This window comes from Colletotrichum navitas, assembly GCF_030913465.1.
Source record: "Colletotrichum navitas strain CBS 125086 chromosome Unknown LY79scaffold_62, whole genome shotgun sequence".
NCBI lineage: Eukaryota > Fungi > Ascomycota > Sordariomycetes > Glomerellales > Glomerellaceae > Colletotrichum > Colletotrichum navitas.
Genome location: NW_026850608.1, coordinates 3,077 through 22,960, shown reverse-complemented (window position 1 = coordinate 22,960; position 19,884 = coordinate 3,077). Strand labels below are relative to the sequence as shown.

The 19,884-nt window shown below is 55.8% G+C and overlaps 6 protein-coding genes across 6 annotated transcripts; 5 read left to right on the top strand and 1 right to left on the bottom strand.

Annotated features, from left to right (window-relative positions):
• Positions 1–3,313: 3,313 nt before the first annotated feature.
• On the top strand, positions 3,314–5,475 carry LY79DRAFT_522109 (uncharacterized protein; the record flags this gene model as incomplete). The annotated part of the gene is made up of 2 exons (XM_060555417.1): positions 3,314–3,631; positions 3,697–5,475. 2 exons carry the CDS (start codon positions 3,314–3,316, stop codon positions 5,473–5,475), a joined length of 2,097 nt encoding a protein of 698 aa, XP_060410838.1.
• A 1,260-nt stretch (positions 5,476–6,735) lies between these two features.
• Positions 6,736–7,643, top strand: LY79DRAFT_563260 (uncharacterized protein; the record flags this gene model as incomplete). The annotated part of the gene is made up of 1 exon (XM_060558539.1): positions 6,736–7,643. A coding segment is annotated over exon 1 (404 nt), but the record flags the coding sequence as incomplete, so codon positions are not given.
• Positions 7,644–8,771: 1,128 nt separating this feature from the next.
• Positions 8,772–11,347, top strand: LY79DRAFT_592633 (fungal-specific transcription factor domain-containing protein; the record flags this gene model as incomplete). Its single annotated transcript, XM_060561450.1, has 4 exons — positions 8,772–8,896; positions 8,972–9,947; positions 10,023–10,274; positions 10,340–11,347. The coding sequence occupies 4 exons, from the start codon at positions 8,772–8,774 to the stop codon at positions 11,345–11,347; spliced, it is 2,361 nt and encodes a 786-aa protein (XP_060410836.1).
• A 114-nt stretch (positions 11,348–11,461) lies between these two features.
• LY79DRAFT_522057 (amino acid permease) lies at positions 11,462–13,420 on the bottom strand (the record flags this gene model as incomplete). Its single annotated transcript, XM_060555413.1, has 5 exons — positions 11,462–12,275; positions 12,340–12,508; positions 12,580–12,855; positions 13,010–13,086; positions 13,173–13,420. The coding sequence occupies 5 exons, from the start codon at positions 13,418–13,420 to the stop codon at positions 11,462–11,464; spliced, it is 1,584 nt and encodes a 527-aa protein (XP_060410835.1).
• A 672-nt stretch (positions 13,421–14,092) lies between these two features.
• LY79DRAFT_582278 (copper amine oxidase) lies at positions 14,093–16,443 on the top strand (the record flags this gene model as incomplete). Its single annotated transcript, XM_060560247.1, has 5 exons — positions 14,093–14,430; positions 14,499–15,075; positions 15,157–15,282; positions 15,343–16,187; positions 16,284–16,443. 5 exons carry the CDS (start codon positions 14,093–14,095, stop codon positions 16,441–16,443), a joined length of 2,046 nt encoding a protein of 681 aa, XP_060410834.1.
• An 857-nt stretch (positions 16,444–17,300) lies between these two features.
• On the top strand, positions 17,301–19,409 carry LY79DRAFT_613089 (uncharacterized protein). Its single transcript, XM_060561959.1, has 8 exons — positions 17,301–17,835; positions 17,890–18,025; positions 18,086–18,270; positions 18,326–18,362; positions 18,438–18,505; positions 18,570–18,952; positions 19,029–19,099; positions 19,149–19,409. The coding sequence occupies exons 1-8, from the start codon at positions 17,749–17,751 to the stop codon at positions 19,349–19,351; spliced, it is 1,170 nt and encodes a 389-aa protein (XP_060410833.1). The 5' UTR covers positions 17,301–17,748; the 3' UTR covers positions 19,352–19,409.
• The last annotated feature ends 475 nt before the right edge of the window (positions 19,410–19,884 follow it).

Sequence of the window (19,884 nt, the reverse complement as noted above, 5' to 3'; positions counted from 1 at the left end):
GACTAAGGTACCCTCCCCGGGCACGGTTTTGACAGTGACAGACCAGCTACAACCCAGCTTACGGGCCTAGCCAAGAGCGAGGTTCCTGAGAGGCGATCCAGGACCAGTCTCGATAGGCACACGTCAAGGACGCGCCAAACCAAAGGCTACGCGGCTGGCTGCTAAGAATATAGAGAGCGCCGTCGTTGGCGTCGTCTATCAGTCACATATACACGCCATCTTGGCCGCCAACAGGGGTGGTCAGTGAGCCTAGTAGCTAGCCTGGTGTGTGCCGCCTTGGCTGAACGGCAGCCGGGCGAAACCCACTAGTCAACAACTGAGACCCTGAAGGTGAAGGTGAACGGCAAGTGTTTGTGAGTGTGTGTGTGTGTGTGTGTGAGAGAGAGAGAGAGAGAGAGTGTGTGTGTGTGTGTGTGTGTGTGTGTTTGTATGTGAGGGTGAGAGTGAAGGTGAGAGTGAGCAGACAGAGTCGTCGGCAACTGCTGAAGAGCTGAAGAAAGAGCGCAATGGAGAAATGATTGAGAGTCGCACCCTTGACCTCGCACGCACTAGTAGACGTGTCCAGTGTCCACACACACACACACACACACTTGCTCACGTATACGTATAGTACCTAGATACAATTACACACAAGCATGCATACACCCCTCTCATGGGTGCTGCTCAGCACCTTTCGACCATTTCCATCGCCAGCACACGCACACCACACTTTGGTAACGAACCACTAGACAGACAAGACATACCGGTACCATACCACGCTAGGGGACCGGGACATTCGTTCGTCACCAAAGCCCGAAATGCATTTTCTCCTTCTTGCTCTTCGTCTTCTTCCACCCGGCACTAGGTTCGGTCCCACGCAGAAGGCGGGGGTGGGCTTTGGGCTTCCAGGGCCAGCCGGGCGAGATACCTAGAGACATTGGGAATGACGCGTGCGGCGTCAAGGCAGCGCAGCGCAGTGGGCGGCTCGGAGCCCGACGAGGAACATGCTAGTGTAGATCGGAGGGGAGGTTCTTTAAGCTTTCCCATCAACTGCACCAGGCTTGTTGGACCTGTTGCGGTACTGGATGTGTGCTTCGCTGGATGGGGAGTGAGTGAGTAGGTGAGTGAGTGAGTGAGTGAGTGAGCAAGCGGGCGAGCGAGCTCTGCTCCTGCCACCACAACCACCGGCGGCGGGCAATGAGACGACACACAACGTTGGAGGTACGTACCGCTGGGTGTTCCGGAAGAGAGCTGCAACGCGACTGGCCAGAGTCCATAACATTGCAAGTCGCCATTAGTGTACCGGGGGAAGGGGGGACCCACGGACGGGCGGCGGGCGCGGACATGCACCCACTTTAACCTTCTTTCCTCGCTTCCATTCGTTCTTTCCCTGCATTTTCTTTATTTATTTTTCTTGCACGCCCGTGTCTTCGTCTCTTGTCGCCCACCAATGGGGCAATTTGTTTCTTTTTCCTCCCCCCGTTATTGAGCTGCTAAGTACTTACCTATCGTACCTACCTACCTACCTACCTGCCTACCTTACCGTCGAATCATGCTCTAGGGGGGGGCTGCGGTCCGTCCTCATCCGGCCTGGTGTGACCCGGTTCGTAGCAGTGTCCTGCTCCTTCCTGCTCTCCCCTCCTGCTCCTGCTCCTGTCCCGGCCCAGCTCCTGCCCCCAGCTCTGCTTTGCTCCAGCTCCTGCTCCAGCTTTCGGCTCTTGTGTGTGACATTGAAAGATACGTACCGTTCGGGATTAGGTACATGTATAGGTATTCTTGGCTCGTGCCTATCATCGCTCGTCCCACACCCCTCCCCCCATTCCTGTCTTTCTCCCTCTCACTCCTCTCACCGCACTTTTCCCGCCGAGCAGAATAACACCCGAACCCAGGCGCATGGCGTCATGCCTGCAATGGCAGTCAGAATCCCGGTGAAAGTGTAAACAGATAGTAAAAAACAAGAAGGAAAAAAGAAAAGAGGAGTATAATGAAATTCGGGACATGGGAAGACTGACAGACGGAGAAGAACACGTGAGAGACTCGGGTGCTTAGACTATGTAAGCACCTTGGGCATTGGATCCATCCGTACCATACATAACATACCATACGGTACCGAGTACAAATATATCTGTCAGAATGTAATATTTAGTCCTGGAATGACGGGCCAATCATGATGCAGCTCCACGCTGGCCAGCTCATCACCATCACCACCACCAAGTTCGCATCCTCGTCCATCTCTCTCTCCCTCATTCTCGTTCTCCCAATCATACCCTCCTCCCCCATTCACCCATCCATCCTATCATCGTCTCTCTTTCTGCCTCTTGCCCCCCCCCTCTTCTTCCTCTACTTCTTCCTCTTCAGCCCGACCCTTCACCGCCCACCGGCCACACCTCGTTCTCCATTCATTCATCCCATACACTCACACACCCCCCCTCTTCGTACCCCCCTCCCCCTTCAACTTCGAAAACGCAAGCACACACACACACACACAGACCACACATACCACACCTCTCATCATCATCATCATCATCGCAAAGTACACCCCCCCCTTTCCCTTCCATTCGTCCATCCATCCATCCATCAAACTACCATGTACCACCACCTCGACCACCATCTTCACCCAACACCCTCCATCCCTCCTCCTCCATCCCTGCTCGTCTAGCGTGCTCTGTCTTGCCTGTCCCACCGACATTACCAGCTCGCTGTGGAGACGCCGCAAAGCCTCACTTCCATGACTGGACATTCATTGCGCTGCTGATCCTTTCGACTTCTTTAAACCACTGGCTTCGCGCCATCCGCCTTCTCATATCCTCCTACGATTGTCTTCCTATTCGAAGCCACAACCTCCCTGTTCCATCGACTTGCCTCGCCTCGCCTCGCCTTCCAAGTCAAACTTGGAAACCTACTGCTCGCACACATCTTTGGAGTCTCCCAACAGAGGACCAAACACCCACCCCCTCTTGGAGAAAAGAGCCTCGGCGGAAGAAACAAACGAAATTCACAGCTGCCGGGCTCATTGTTTCTCAGACACGACGAACCAACAAAACTCTTGTCTCGTCTCGCTTGTTTGCTTGTCTACCCCTCGGACAACTATCCCCGTCGAGCTTCCACCATCCTCACTCGGGGGCCCTTGGATGTGCCCAAAAGACAAGAGAACGAGGCTGCACCACCAATCCCGCGCCTGTCACTTGCACTTTGCCCACCTGCCGCTGCCGAACACGCACTCCCGTATTGACTCGGAACCGCCCCGGAATATCACAACCCTGCACCGAGTTGACGCCCGTCAAGCTTCATTCAACACACCTCGGCACGAACCAAACCCCGCCTGTTCGACGACATGAGCCATCCTTATCAGAACGTTGAAGAGATACAACGCCAGATGCACCAGAAGCAGCAAGAACTGGCGAACCTCCACAACCTCCTCATCCAGCAAAATGCACCTGCACCGCTCCCTGCCCAGAGCAATCCCGTGAGCCTGCTCCCGGTCCAAGGTGACTTCCATGTTGATGCTGCCGCTGCCGCCTTCATTCTACAGCAACAGCAACAACAGCAGCAGCAACATCAACAGTCAAACAGCGTCTCGCTGGGCCGCCGGGCCACAATACCCAGGAGCAAGTCCAACATGGGCTACTCTGCCGCACCCACGAGAATGATGGTACTGCTCCACCCACCGTCATCTACGCCGTGAATCAAGTCCCGTCCGTGCTAACGAGCTTGCAGGAGCGCAGCAGTGACGACTCACCGCATCCCGTCAAGCGCGCCAGAGTCATGTCACAGCAGCACCCCCGTGCAGCGCCCATGACGGGCATGGCGAGGAGCGCCTCCCACAGGTCGGAGAAGTCGATCCCCTTTGTTGCAAAGGGTCCTCTGCAGCCCCTCCAGACTTCAAATAACCCAAACACCATGATGGACCGCTTCTACCAAGGCCAAGACGACCCCCACGTCCTGTTCGAGTCGTCTCTGCAGAGCACGCCGTCGAACCGCCGTCATCCCGGCCTCTCGCCAGTGGAAGAACATGCAGCCTTTATGGACCCCGGCGTTGGTATGAACATCGCCGACTACCTGGCTGCACATGATGAGATACCATCTCCCGCCATGATCCCCCCGCCCCAGCAGAGCTACCTGAACCCCTACGACGGCCGCAACTCCCAGGCCAGCCTGATCACTTCCGCTTGCCCGTCCATGAGCTCCGGTACCTCTGCCGCCGAGACGATGCCCCTGACGAGGGAGAACAGCTCCTTCGATAACCGCTTTGACAACCAGTCCCTCGCTGGCGCCTTCGAGATGGCAAGAATCAACTCGACCCAGTCGCAAGTGGCCGACTACATGACTCCTGACGTGTACGCGGTCCCGCCGACCGGCACTTCGCCCAACGGCAAGCCGGATAGCTTCCTCGCTTACGTCGGGGCCGGCGCCAGCCTCTCGCCGCGATATGGCCAGCAGTCGCCCATGGAAGACCAGTTCCTCTCACAGGGCTCTTCGATGATGGAGCGTTCCGTCTCCGCCAACAGCACCGCCTCCACCAAGTCTACTACTGAGCGCCGGGCGAAGGAGGCTCGCCTGCAGCAGATTCAGAACGCCCACCGGACCAAGATCTGCCCCAAGCCTTTGGAAGCTGCCAAGTCGTCTCAGTCCTCCGCCGCCGCCGCCGCCGCCGCTGCTGCGAAGAAGGAGGGCAAGGTTGCCGTGGCCAAGGGCACCTACACTCGCCCCAAGCATCCCAAGGTGTTCTGCGACATGTGCAACGAACACCCTGACGGCTTCCGCGGCGACCATGAGCTACGGAGACACATCAACGCAAAGCACGAGGGCATCGTCAAGAAGTTTGTGTGCCGCGACCCTTCCACGGTCGGCATCCAAACCGGCGTCCAGGCCATCAACGCGCTGTCAAAGTGCAAGCAGTGCGTCGCCCGCAAGCAGTACGGAGCCTACTACAACGCCGCGGCCCACCTCCGCCGCACCCACTTCAAGCCCAAGACCCCTCGCGGCAAGAACAAGAGGGGCGACGACGAGGAGAAGCGCGGCGGCAAGGGCGGCGGAGACTGGCCCCCAATGAACGAGCTCAAGCAGTGGATGGAGGAGGTGTTTGTCACCGCCGACGACGAGGCCGCCGAGGCCGAGGCCCAGGAGGAGGACGAGGAGGAGGCGGCGGCGGCCGCCGCCGCCGCAGCCGCACAGTTCGACCCCTCCATGTCGATGGACCTGTCCATCGGGCATATGGGCGAGAACATGACGTACGACATGGGTGGTTTCACGACTTCCTACCACATGCCCGAACTTGCGGCCATCGATACGTCTCAGGCCCCCTACCTGGCCGTCTGCAACATGCCGCTCTCGTCGGCATCGGAAGCGTTCGCCTTTTCGCCTTTTACACAGAACTCGCCAATGAACGGCCTGTCGCACGAGCCGGCCTTTTCCATCTCGTCCTCAAACACCGTAACACCAACCACCTTCCAGGACCCACTCGCGGAAGGCTTCGACGGTTACGTCGCTTACTGATTGGAACGTCTTGCATCTCCTCGATCCGATCCTCTCGGTTATGGATTGTATTTCTTCCTCTCTCTCTCTCTCTCTCTCTCTCTCTCTCTCTCTCTCTCTCTCTCTGTCTCTCCCTCTCTTCGTGTTGCATCCCTCCCCTGCTTGTGGCTCGGATCGCCGTTAGGCAGCGCTCAGGCACCCATTGGGCTGACTGCACACCCTTTGCATGACGCGAAGCCTGCCCAACATCTGCCCACCAACATGCGATCTGCAAGGCCAAGCAAAATTGAAAAAACACGACAATGAAGAGAGAGAGAGAGAGAGAGAGAGAGAGAAAGGCCCTCGCTTCTTCTACTGGTCAATGTTGTGACATCATGCTCAGTACACATGAAGGGTTGCTGGATGCTGGCTTGGTGGGAACACGGATGCACTGCATCTACTCAGCCGGCCCAATTGCTGCCCCCCCGTTTATTTTTTACCCGAATGTTTTCTCTATTTCCTTGATGTGTTCAAGAGTGGGGGGCGATACGTTTTATATGGGCAATGAAGTGCGATGACAGCACTCCACGCCTCTTCACGATGCTTCGAGAGTGTACCCTGGGTTGGAAAGAAGCTGTACATAGGACGCAAAGTCCTCAGGTACCAAAAGGGCGCTGTGGGTCACGGGATAGGCATGTCACTCCTGACATGGACTGTACAGGCGTTTTTACCCTCCGCAAGGAGGATTGTTTTTAGAAGATTTTGACGTTTATTTGCAAGGTGTTGGGGATATGGTACGTCTCGTTCCCGGTCTGATTTGGGCCCGGAAGATGGGGGGGCGGGCGCTTGGGATGCCCTGCGGCATAGGCATGTATGGTATGTATATACACAGGACCACGAGGTCGGTTGGGTAAAGCGCACTGCATACGCTTTCGTTGGATAGCGAAAGGACTCGAGCAGTGCCCCGAAGAGTGTATAGCACAAACAAGAATCGGGTGTTCAGCGCCCAAGAAGTCACCAATGGTATCAGCTTCTGAATTCGGCCTTGTGAGAGTGTAGTAGACTAGTAGTAGAGCAGGCGCATGACTCGGGAAGTGTAGAGTTTCCGGGTTTGCCGACTCCCATCCAAAGCCTGTAAAGCATCACCCCCGGGCCCCGGGCGCCGAACCCGACCCCCCCGAGCTCCTGCGTCATCCTCGTTACTCGGCGTAGTTGGTCAAACGTGGTGAACCGCAGAGCCGATGTTTGGGGGGAAACTGGGGATGGGTCAGGGACTACTAGGGGGGGGGGGGGGGGGGGTCTCAGGAGCGGTGACGGCAGCGCGGAGTACCAGGGGGGGGTTGGAACTCGTCCACATGAATGCAACCGACGGTTACCCCTTTGAAGAATGTAGAGCGTGAGTGTTGTGCATCATACATCGCCAGCGTCCCCCGCCCACCCGGACCACCTTCCTCCCCCGGATCCGAAGGGGACGAAGGCCCCTCGAGAAAAGCCGAAGCCATTTAGACCCAGGCCAAGAGGGAGGGAGGGGGGGCATCGGGAAAAGTCCGCAAAAAATACGGATGGATACCGGCACCTACATCGGATAATATTCGTCGCCCGTGCCCCCGAGGGGGAGCGGGGCGGGCGGGCGCGGCATTAAAGCAACGAGCAAATAACCCGGGCGGTCAAAGACTTGTTGGTTTTTTCTTCGGTAGCGAGATGGAGATGTCGCGCCCTCGGATCCCTCTTGTGTGCCATGGCGATTGGGGGAGAGGGGGAAGGCAAACCCGGACCAATCGCGTGGGCGAACGTGGCCATCTTTCCTGGTTTTGTTTTATTTTATTTTATTTTCTGCTCTCTCTCTCTCTCTCTCAGTCTCTCTTTCTCTCGAGTCAAACTTGATCTGAAGAGTCTGGAGAGTCTAAACCCCTCGCTCCCCTTTTACCGAAACCCACTTCGGGGAACATTGGCACCTCAAGGACCATGGTACGGCCGGATCGGTATACACCGGACCCCCGTCCCCTTTGCCAGCTTCGTCCGGCAGATGGTTTGTAGAGCGGGAATGGGACCGGGAGCTGGAAAAATGCATGTGCTCGGTTTCTATTTATGGTGGCTTTTTTTCTTCTTTTTTTCTTCTTCCACGCTAGCGGAGCATGTTGAGGGGAAAAGGGCGTGTGATCCCCTTTTGTTTGTAAGACGTTGACTAGTTGAGACATATCTACGGAGTACTTTGCTATATCGCTTCTTGTGTACTCTGTACAAGTCGTTTTTTCTGTCCTGTGCATTATTGGCCCTCCCCAGGCATAGTACCATATCCTATCACCCCTGCGCCCTCCTCCCGCAGCCAAAGAATCGTTCGGTGGCTCTTGGTGCTGATGTTTACATCCGCGTTAATGCTCGCCTTATTGAGGATCGAGGGCTTCCCCCTTGCCCCTCCTCTCCAACGCGCGGTAATTGCCGACGGTGGTCAACAGTCGTCTGACGTTGTGTGTTTCGAGGTTTTGCAGGAGCAGATAGGAAGCTTGTAGTGTTTGGGAGTGACCAAACACGGCGTGTGGGGTTCTAAATGTTAGCTTGTTACGAGCCCCCCGCTTACACGTATGGTCTGTATAAACAAGCACACTCTACGCAGTATTCCTACGAAGCATCGAGTCAGTCCTTCTACAGCTAAATCAAGTCCATCTAGAGATACACCCAAGAGATCAAACAACTCTGTAGAGGTATTCTTCCTATAAGATGTAGAAGAAAAGCAACCTTTTTGTGGGTTTCCGGGTCATTTCACCACGCTAACATTTAGAAACCTGGCGGACTGTACTGTTTAGATAACAACGAACAAGAAAAAGAGAGGAGGGCCTGGCAAACCTTGTAAGACTAGCTGGCTGTGAAGATTTGCCTAGAAAGATAAGCATTAGCGACGAGAGAGTGCAAGTTCTTACCGGTCTAGTTCGCCACTGCTTAACCCTAAGCCGCTTGTGCCTCATCAGAACATCGAGTTCTAATACCACTAGCGAAATGAGACGGTCAGTCACGATAGTGAAGTAACAGTAGTCATTTGCCATCCATCACTTTGTTGTTGGATTAGCGTCGGAGAGATGCTTGCTGGTCGGTCCTTATCAGCGACTAACTTGTTGTACGGACATCTGTAACATCGGAATGCGAGATAAGGGTGATTGACGGATGAGTTAGGAAATCCCGTGCTCACCGGAACGCACGCTTCCCGCGCTCGGAACCATTCCATTTTATCAACACCCACATCGCTCCACGATTCCGACCACTTCCGCTGGTTTGCATTCCCCCCGCCAAAAATCGCCGAGCTTCGGCCTGCCCGCGCAACAATGACCTCGGAACCCGACGTGATGGCAGCCGTGGCGCCGCAATCGACGGCGGCAAGCTCCGCATCCGCCCAGAAGCGCGCCGCCCCCGGGTCTGCTTCGGGCGAGAGCCAGAGGTCCAAACGGGCAAAATACACCCCTGTAGCGTGGTATGGCGATGCATCTGCCACTGATTGATACTGTATTCGGCTCGTAGGTACCACGGCTAACTGGACGGACCATAGCAACGAATGCAAGAGGCGGAAGCTCAAGTGCATCAAGGAAGACAGCTGGTCGGCTTGCCGGCGATGTCTCATGAGCGGAGGCGAGTGCGTCTTCGTCCCGGGCCCGCAACAGACGCCGATAAGAGAACGCGGGCTCACGCACGAGAGGGACGAGCCCATCACCCCGTACGATGGTGGTCGCAACGGCGCCGCAGAGGACCATTCCGCGTTGATCGCGCCCGCCGGCTTCCAGTACAAGAAACTCAGCGACGAGGTCGCCGTCCTCCGGGAGCAGGTCGCCACGTTGACGTCGTCCCTCAGGGAACTCACCGGCAAGATCGCCCACGTCAGCACGCGGTCACCGGCGACCCTCGGCGGCCCTACGCTGCCGAGCCCTCTGTACGCGAGCGAGTCGGCCCGCCGGCCCAGCGAGCCGAGGGAGCCTCAGTTCGTCGGCCCCACGAGGTCCACCTTCAGCCTCCGCATAGCCGAGTCGTCCCTCTCGCGCGTGCCTGTCCAGGCGCGCGACGCCTCGCCGCCGAGCGGTTCCGCGTCTCCCGCGGCCTCGGCGACGAGGGCGCCGTCCGAGGCCGCAGACCGCTATGCGCCGTCTTCGTCGACCCGAAAGGATCCGGACCCGGACCCGGACCCTCTTCTGACCTTGGGATTCGACGAGGTCGTCCGGCTGCTCGATGTCTACCAAGAAGAAATCGAGTCGGTTTACCCCTTTAGTGACATTGGAGACATTCTGGCCAACCTGCCGCGTATCCTCGACTATGCCAGGGACCCGCACAGCCAGTCTGTCGAGGACCGTCCCCAAATCGAACTCAAAGACGTCCAGATCGTCAAAGTCGCAATCGCCACGTCCATAGTGATGGATGCCCAGGGGCAGAATGCCATCAGCACGAAACTCGTCGACTCAGTGGAGCCCGTTGTCTGCCGCGTTTCCGGAGACGCCTTCATAGACTTGAAAGAGCTGCAAATCATGACCATGCTGGTATGACCCGACCCGAGAGTCCCTTGACGAGCGTGGCTCAACTTGCTCTTGAAGCCTGCGACTGACCACGCCTAGAGCATCTACTGGTTCCACTGCGGCGAGGAATTGCTAGCCTGGAGGTCCATTGGCATCTCGGGGCGAGAGGTGCTGGAAATGGGGCTGCATCGACGGGCCATCCTCATGGAGAACTTCAAAGACCCCGAGGAGAGAGAGCGGGCTTTGCGGTGCTTCTGGTGCGTCTATGTTCTGGACCGTCGCTGGAGCTTCGGTACAAGCTTGTCGTTCGGAATCGTTGACAGGGACGTCGACCCCGAGTTGCCCGAGCCAGTGAGTCCACGCCGCTCCGTGCATCAGCGCCGCTCTGGACCGGACGACTGACAGACCTGCTACAGGGAGACGAGTATCCATATCTTCGGTGCATGATTGCGTACGGCAGGCTCTGTTCCAAAGTCTGGGAGGCACTCCCGCCGTTCGAGTCGCCGTCGCAGTTCATCCCCAGGGACACCGTGGCGTTCCTGGACTTCATGACGCTGAACTGGCTCGGCGCGATACCCGCCGACTTGCAACTCCGCCACCCGAGACTGGGTCTTGCTCCCAGGGCCCAGCCGCGCAGCATGCATCGCCTGCGAACGCTCCTCTACCTCCGTGGCAACCAGATGCGGATGCTCATCCACCGGCACCACGTCCTCAGCACCGCCAGCATCAAGGCGGACATGCAGAGCGCGAAGCTCGTGACCGAGATCGCGCTGGACTCGGTCCAGGTGCTCGTCCACCTGAACGACACGAGCGACATCTACGCGCGGCAGCAGAACGCGTTCAACTACTTCCTCATGAGCGCACTGGTCGTGATCCTCCTGGCCGTGTGCCACGCGCCAGGCGTCTTCACGGAACCGTGCAAGGAACCCTTTTCGAAAGCCGTCCAGCTGGTCAAGGGCTTCTCCCGCCACGGCCATGCGAGCCGGAGGTTGTGGAAGACCATCCGCAGCCTCCTCCCCAGCGTCAAGTCGCTGGGCCTGCGGAGCGACCCGGACAAGGGAGACGGCCCGGCGGGAGCGGCGGCGGCGGGTGCGGCGGCGGCGGGAAACGGCGACGAGGGCCCGGCAGACGCAAGGCCGGACGGGGCGGCCCAGGACCACGCCGTCAACCAAGACGAGCGGGAAGGGAGGCGGGCGGAAAGCCAGTGGGACGCCTACGACGCGAGTCATCATGCGGATGGTCCGATACCGGACATGTTCACAATGGGAAACGACCTGCTGGACCTCTTCGACGCGTTCGGGCACGCGAATGCGGGCCATCCGGCGCCGTCGGATTTTCCCGTAGGGTTCTTCGGGGCCAATGAGCATGGCACGCCGCTTGGCGGCCCAGAGGAGATTTCACGACGGTTCCAAGGGCTCATATGAATGACGAGGCTGATCAAGTTCCGAGTGTTTTGAGGTATAATTAGAGTGTGGTACTATTCAAAAGGTGTCTAGAAAAAAAAAAAAAAGAAGAAAAAAAGAAAAGAAAAAGCGAATTCAGACACCCGCGGAAACAGAGACGCCGTTCACTACATTGCTACCAAAGACTGGCACCTCGAACTTCTTCTTGCCAAAAGAGAGATAGTAGGCAACGCCAAAGAACAGCCATCCCGCCATCACGACGACGGAATAGTTCATGTTCTGTGGCGTGACAGGCATCGCCGAGGGGAAGGTGCTGAAGACGATGACAACGGTCATCCATACGAGACTGATGATGTTCAGGACAGGACCCAGCACGGGGCCCAACTTGAAAGGGCCGTAGTCGGAAGGGCTCAAGTTCTTCCTACCGTGGGCAAGCATGTAGACGATGGGCAAGATGTAGCTGGCGTACATGCCGATGATGGACATTGACAGGATGGCGTTGAAGGCCGTCGTGTTGCCGAGGTAGATGAAGCCCAGCAGCATCTGCAGGACGGTCACCAGGACGACGGAGTGCACCGGGATCCGCTGGCGGCTGTCGACCCTGCTGAGGTGGCGGTCGTAGGGCGTGGCCTTGTCGCGGGCGAACGCCCACAGCGTCCGCGAGGTGGACGTGGTGCCGGCCACGGTGGCCGCGGTGGCGGTGAGGACGATCATGACGGACAGCACCGTCGCGGCGGCGGGGGACCTGGTCACGTCCAGGAATATCTGCATGAACGGGAACCCGGTCGGGGTCGAGAGGAGCGCCTCTAGGGGGCCCGTGGAGAAGAGCAGCACGGTGCCGAAGACGAGGCCCATGAGGCCGTTGACGACGACGCTGCCGACCATGGCGAGGGGAACGTGCCGGCTTGCGTTGGGCATCTCCTCGGCCAGGTGGCATGCCGCGTCATAGCTACACAGGGTCGTCAGGAGAAAGTATATTATACGAGAAGATTGGCGGTGGGGGGGGACCTTACCCGAGAAAGGGATAGACTGCGCTGATGAGCCCGACAAGCCACGAAACGCCGTCACTCTCCCACCCGCTGGAGTTGGCGAATTCCTTAAACACGAACGACGCGGTGTTCTTGGGCGCCATGACGCCGAGCACGATGAGAATGACCAGGAAGCCGAGGCCGTGGAGGACGCCTAGGGACATGTATACATATGGTCAACGAGCCGGACTTGGGAAAGGGGGGGGACGAAACAGGGCAGCTCACCGGAAACCAGGTTCGCCGTCGGCAGAAGCCTGTGGCCCCAGATGTTCACGACCATGGCGTACACCAGGATGGCCCAGTAGAAAAGCATGCCTTGCCAGCGTGCCGGGGTATAAGAGCCGTCGTTGAGGACGATGAGGGCCTGGGTCTGGAGGCCGGCCGCGAACGCGGCGGACGAGGTCAAGACGACTTGGCCGCCGACGGAGATCCAGCCGGTTGCGAAGGCGGCCGCGGAACGAGTCGATGATGGGCATAGTGCTGCAACCCAGTGGTATTGGCCTGGACAAGGGAAAAAAAAAAAAAGGAAACCCCATTAGTTGTCAAGTTTCTTTCCCCGGCACCAAAGTCTTCAAAGAGGAAAAAGAAGAAAAAACAACAACGCGCCCCGCCTGAGTTCGAAGCTGGAGGAGGCCCCTTGTGATGGTTTACTCACCTCCGGCAGTTGGGTATATGGAAGCAATCTCTCCGAGCGATGAGGCGATGCAAACGGTGCAAAGGGTTGAAAGAATGCTGATGGCGCCCGTGTCAGTCTCGCCGCTTTGCAACAACCCACGAAGCGGTATCGTCAAAAAAACAAAAACAAAAAAAAACCGTACAGGTTGTAAAAGAGGCAAGGCGCGCCGCCGCTGACTAGAGCTGGTGCGACGACAGTCGACAGAGCTTCCCAAGTCGCCATGAGACAGAGACACAACGCTCCCAGGGCGGGCAGCGAGAAGCGTCTCTCCAGCTCCTGCGCGTGCCCGAGCTGGGCGAGTCGGTAGTCGTCGTCGCCACCATCGGCAACGTCTTGGTGAGAGTTGACCTTGGCCAGAGTTGCGGCGTCTTTCTCCGTGTCGTTGCTCATTGTGTCAAGGAGTTCTGGGTTGGTCTGCAGTGCAGTCCTAATCTGGTTCCTATAGGGTTCATCCCCGTGTATCAGGCGTCCCCCTCCCCGAGTTATGTACGCCATGACTACTACATACGACGTAACTGCATGCTCGAGCTTATCGTTTGAATTGTCACAAGTTTCCAAGTATTGCTGTGGGCAAGGCCCCCCCCCGGAACGGAGACAACGTTCTATCACGGCTGTTACTGAAGTTGGTATTCCAGTGCCTTATCTTCGGCGGTTGGATCCAATCAGTAACGGCATCATAATCAGCGACCAATCGAATGAGCGGCTCCGACAAGCCTCCAGACGTGGGTTTCTTGACTTGACTTTCGTAGCCTATTTCCCCACGCTGGGGGGGGCAAGAGATAAGAACGATGGGTCGTGAGTGATCCTTGTCTTGAAGGGTCCGTCCCATGGTTCCGAGCTGTTCAGCCAGCAGCACTCGGAACTGGAACCGTTTCCGATCTCGCACCGTCTGCCCAAGTTCGCGGAATGACTGTCCAATCGTCCAATATAGAAGCTGATGAGTTGAGCGCTCGAAAGTCGTGGTCCTTCGCGCTTCCAAGCTTTCATAAACACGATTGCTCATTATCGGGATTCGCACCCACGACGTCGCCTGCCAACTCATCAGCGTCTTTCTCATTCACAATGGCATCAACTCCTCACCCCTTGTCTGCACTATCTCTCGAAGAGACCAACCAAGCCCGAGACATTGTCCTCGCAGCACACGACGGGTTTGTCCTTGACTTTAGACAAATTTATGTTTGGGAACCACCAAAGGCCGAGGTTCTGGAATTCCTGGACCTCGAACACTCTGGGAAACTCACAGCTTCATCACCGAGACCAGCGAGGTGCGCACAGGTCTTTTACGATGTCATTGGCGGTGCCAGCAAAGCACAGTACACCGAGTCCATTGTGGACCTCGGCCTGGGTAAGATGGTAGACCAGAAGGTCATTGGTTCCGAGCACCAGGCAAGCTTGACAGTGTAAGCCCACCTTTCCCCGACTTACCCGCGTCCTGCGACTCGTGTACTGACGTGCATGGGCGGCCCAGATTCGAGTTTGAGACCCTTGCTCAGGTTGTCGAGAGTTCCGCCCTCTTCAAGGAGAAGATCGCGGAGCTCAAGCTGCCAGAGGGCTTCGAGGTGGTCATCGAACCCTGGCCCTACGGCGGCCCCGACCCGGCGGACGGGGACAAGCGTCTATTCCAGGCCCTCATCTTCGCGCAGGACACGAGGAGCAGCAACCCGGACTCCAACTTCTACGCCTACCCCCTGCCCCTGATCCCCATCATGGACGCGCACACCAAGGAGGTCGTGCGCATCGACGAGCTCGCCACCGGCGGCAAGGGTGACGCTTACAAGGGCAAGACGCACGCGGCTACTGTCGTCGACCATTGCAAGGGAAGCGAGTACGTGCCAGAGCTGTTGCCGAACGGTACGCGCAAGGATCTCAAGCCCTTGACCGTGGCCCAGCCCGAAGGACCCAGTTTCTCGGTCACGGACGACAACCTCATCCAGTGGCAGAAGTGGCGCATGCGTGTCACCTTCAACCCTCGCGAGGGCGCCGTTGTTCATGACATCCGATACGACGGCCGTCCGGTGCTGTACCGTCTGAGCATGAGTGACATGGTGAGCCTTTTGCCCCTCCTCCTCCGTTGTCCAGTCCTTGAGAGAGAGAGGGGCCGAGTTCTGACGTTCTTTTTGTCCTAGACTGTGCCCTACGCAGACCCTCGCCCGCCATTCCACCGTAAGCAGGCATTCGACTTCGGTGACGGTGGTCTTGGCGACTGCGTCAACAACCTGACTCTCGGCTGCGACTGCCTTGGTGTCATCAAGGTGATGTCTCACATCGAGGTTATCTCGCCTGGTTCTCGATGCTAACAATGGGCGATACAGTATTTCGACGGAGTTCTTACGGATGTCAAGGGCAATGCCACTGAGAGCAAGAACGTCATCTGCCTCCACGAGCAGGACAACGGCATCAACTGGAAGCACACCAACTGGCGCACCGGCCGCGCTGTCGTCACCCGTCGCCGCGAGCTCGTTATCCAATTCATCATCACGCTCGCCAACTACGAGTACATCTTCAACTACAAGTTCGACCAGGCGGCCGGCATCGTCGTCGAGGCCCGCGCCACCGGCATCGTGTCGGTCGTCAACATCGACCCCGGCAAGACGGCGCCCTGGGGCAACGTGGTCAGCCCGGGCGCCCTGGCGCAGAACCACCAGCACGTCTTCTGCGTGCGCATCGACCCCGCCATCGACGGCAACGAGAACACGGTCGTGCAGGAGGAGAGCCTGCCCCTGAGGATGGACCGGCGGACGAACCCCAACGGCAACCTGTACGAGGTCAGGCAGACGCCCATCGCCACGTCGGGCGGCTTCGACGCGGCGCCGATGAGCAACCGCGTCTTCAAGATCCAGAACCCGAGGAAGACGAACCCGGTCAGCGGGAAGCCCGTCGGGTACAAGATCACGCCGCCCGCGACGCAGCTGCTGCTCGCGGACCCCAACGGCATCCAGTCCAAGCGCGCGCTGTTCGCGCGCCACCACCTCTGGGTGACCAAGTACAAGGACCACGAGCTCTACGCCGGCGGCCGGTACACTCTGCAGAGCAGGCTCGAGGTCGGCGGCGTCCGGGACGCCGCCGACAGGAACGACGACGTTCTGGACCAGGACGTCGTGGTCTGGAGCGTCTTCGGGCTGACGCACAACCCCCGTGTCGAGGACTGGCCCGTGATGTTAGTTTCACCCCTCCTCTCCCCCCCCCCCCCCCTCACACCCTTCTTTGACTGCGTTATCATCGAGTCTCCCCGCTAACGAAAAACTCTCCGCAGGCCCGTCGAGATGCTGCAGCTGCACATTACGCCTTCTGATTTCTTCACAGGCAACCCGGCCCTCGACGTGCCCTCGAATAAGGATATTGGTTCCCAGCTGACCTCGGGCAACCAGAGCTGCTGTGCTAAGGAACGGCCTCCCACTCGGAGCAACCTATAGAAGAACAGATTCAAGTTACCTGTTATTCCCTTTTATAGGTGGGCATGTAGAATGTATATAGCGATTGGAGTATATATAGCGATTGGAGTATATATAGCGATTGGAGTATATATAGCGATTGGAGTATATATAGCGATTGGAGTATATATAGCTGTTGGTTTTCACTGGTTAGTTGATGGGGGATCCCTATCTCGTGATATCACGAAGGTTGGGAAAAGGTGGTCAATTGTTGGTTGTTGATAGTTAACTAGTTGCAAGGTGAAGTGGGAGCGCAAGTGCGGCACCACCCTTGCGCGTGGGCAAGGGTGGGGGATACTGCCGGTAGGCGTTGTGTCACGTGACACACCTCCTCCGGCCGCATCACCCATATGCCAACAATAGCGATTGGAGTATATATAGCGATTAGAGTGTATATAGCGATTAAAGTGTATATAGCGATTAGAATGTATATAGCGATTGGAATGTATTTACAGCGATGATTTAAGACAAGTGATGGGACCTGGGACAGATACCCCTATTTTCAATTTAGATCAATACATAGTAGCTCGGGTGATTCCATATCAAGGCAAAAAAAGCCTATGTATGATTGCAAGGGTCTAATTCATCTGGTCAGGGTTGTCTCATTTTGGGAATTGGAACTCCCGGACTCGACGGGCCTTGGCTCACACCTCGGTCGGTCTGCAAACGTCAATCGGAACAACACAATAGGCATAACACTAAATATCAGATCGTCAAGCCATACTGGGGCGTGTGATGAGCCACAACGTCTGTTAAAAAGCGCCATATGGGACAATACAGGGTAGAAATACCCATATGAAGTGTATGGTAAGCGACATCTGTCGCGAGTACAACTGCCGAGAGCCCTGACTGGTCAGTTCTCTTTCCGAAAACCGCAAACAGACAACCATCCCGATTGGAATCATTGAAATAACCAATGTCTCTCCGGTGAGTTTGCCACCTGGAATAAAGCCCCCCCAAGCCCGACGAGCTACACTGCATGCGAAGGCGATCCGGCTGTAGTGGCGTGAAAGTGGGATTTTCCGGGGACTCTGAAAACGCACACCAGATCGCCTGTGATTAGTGATCTTCTCTAACTGAGAAGTTGGGCGGAAGCAGCGGTTACGTCTGACAGCGTTTGGCCTCAATGTTTTCGGGAGCTTTTGCAATCTTTTTTTTTGTTTTCTCCCCATTTCTTTTCTTGCAATTTGCGTTGAGAACTTTCGCTTGAAAGCTCAAGCAAACTTCAATTGGGCGACAGACTGGGCACTCAACAGGTTCCTAAGGGAGGCTAGTGAAGAGCCGATCATGCGGCCAGCGTCACTTCTAACGCTTCTTCCATCTCTCTTGTCTGTAGGCCTCGCACAAGAAGGTGGAGGGTACCCTCCATGTGCAGTAAGAAGCACCTTTTTCCCGCCTTGCTTGCGAGGCTCCTGTTAACAACCATAGTTGCGTTGCATTCTGCAGGCTCTCCCACAGACGACATGCACTGCAACAAACCAGACATGCCTTTGCCAAGACTCGACACTATCCAGACTGGTAGAGCCTTGCATCAGTGCGGGCTGCACGATCAAGGAAGCTTTAGGTTCATATCCTCCGTTATTTGGCAGGCTGAAAACGAACATGCGTCTGACAAGCCAACTAGTGACAGCGAATACCACATCGAAAAGCTGCGACTCGTCCGAGGTCGACGAGTCTCCAAGAGTAAAGCTTGCGAGCCTCAGCCTACTCACCATACCGCCCACCATATCTGTAATTCTACGCATGATAGTCAAGATCCGAAGATGGTCGGCCTGGGGGGCTGACGATGCCACTATCGTGCCAGCTTATGTAAGGCTTAGCATTCCTCGTCGTTGGCCAGAGGAAAGCTGATCCCGGATCCAAGGTCCTTATGCTTGCATTTATTCCAATAAACATTTTCTGTAGGTGTTGTCTTGAAATACGCAGCGGGAACTGGGTTGTGCAAGGATATTGCTGACAGTGGTCTCTGTTGTCAGTCGTGAGGACCGGGGCGGGAATAAACCTTTGGACTCTTTCGTTCGATCAAATAGATGGGTTTTTCTTGGTATTGTCTCCCACCATGGACCTTTTTCACTTCTCAATGGAGGCGAATTCTGACTGAAACACAGATCGGCTACATCAGCCAGGCCATCTACTATGCATCATTGGCACTGATCAAAACATCAATCTTGTTTATGCTTCTGCGAATATTCCCTGGTGACGGCATTCGACTGACGCTGTGGGGTACGCAAGCTGTCAACTTGATTGTCTGTCTTGTATGTGTCTTTACCGTGTTGTTCCAATGTCAGCCTTTGAGTCTGGCCTGGCAGTTCTGGGCCCAGGACCGCCCAGGATATTGCCTCCGCCAACTCGATCTAGCACTCAGCCATGGAGTTATCAACGTCGCGCTGGATGTTTGGATGCTCATCTTGCCCATCACACAAATATGGAGGTTGAATATGAAACTGCGCCAAAAGCTCGGTGTCATGTCCATGTTCTGCATGGGGGTTTTGTGAGTCTCCCTACATCCCCTTCCCCAGAACACTCATCCCATCCTCCTCTGCAGGTCGTCTAACAACATCTTGAAGTCTCACCTTCGCGAGTGCTTATCGTCTATACGCACTGATAGTATATACCTACAATTCGAAGAATATCACTGGTAGGTCGGTTGAATCCTATAGTCCTTGCAAAAAGTACTGATTGTCCAGTCGATTCTTCACCGACCACCATCTGGACGGAAATAGAAGTCTGTGTAGGGGTGTTTACCGCCTGTGTTCCGAGTATGCGCCAGTTTTATGAGAGGATGATTCGCGAGATCTTCGGTAGCAAGAGAGAGCTGCGAACGCCACCGCGATCTCAGGGCGGGAAGTCTTTCACAGGCACGGATATTACCACTAAAGTAGGCTTGTAACGAGTCTTGTATTCATCAGACAATAAACGCTGATATCAGTAGAACAGAATAGATGAGCTGAATAGCGGGTTTTCCCCTTTTAGGCGCTGGGCGTCAAGATTTTGATTCTGACAGTAACATTAAACTAGGCGTATGCGTTCTAGTGTCACATATTTAGAAGTGTTCTTGTTGGTTTTTACTGGATAATTAATAGGATCCTGTATCTTGTAATATTACAAAGGTTAAGAAAAGGTAGTTAAATTTGTGGTTATTAATAGTTAACTAGTTAACAAGGTAAAGTAGGAGTATAAGTGTAGTAGTACCCTTATGTGTAGGCAAAGGTAAAGGATTCTACTAATAGGTAGTATATTATATAATCTACTGCCTCTAGCTATATTACCTATATACTAACACTAGTAACTTTCTTATATAGTAAAAGTCACTAGTGCTCCTATTCCTCTTAAAAAGCCTAAAAATATAATAAAAATAAGAAAAGTAAAAGTATTATACTTTTTATAGTTATATACTACTATAAATTTATTTATCTATTTACT

Excerpts from the sequence above, each read along its gene's own strand:
- LY79DRAFT_613089 (XM_060561959.1), top strand. The coding sequence starts at position 17,749 with ATGCGGCCAGCGTCACTTCTAACGCTTCTTCCATCTCTCTTGTCTGTA. Across the intron at positions 17,836-17,889 it reads GAGGGTACCCTCCATGTGCA|TTGCGTTGCATTCTGCAGGC; the intron begins GTAAGAAGCACC and ends TAACAACCATAG. Across the intron at positions 18,506-18,569 it reads AAATAGATGGGTTTTTCTTG|ATCGGCTACATCAGCCAGGC; the intron begins GTATTGTCTCCC and ends ACTGAAACACAG.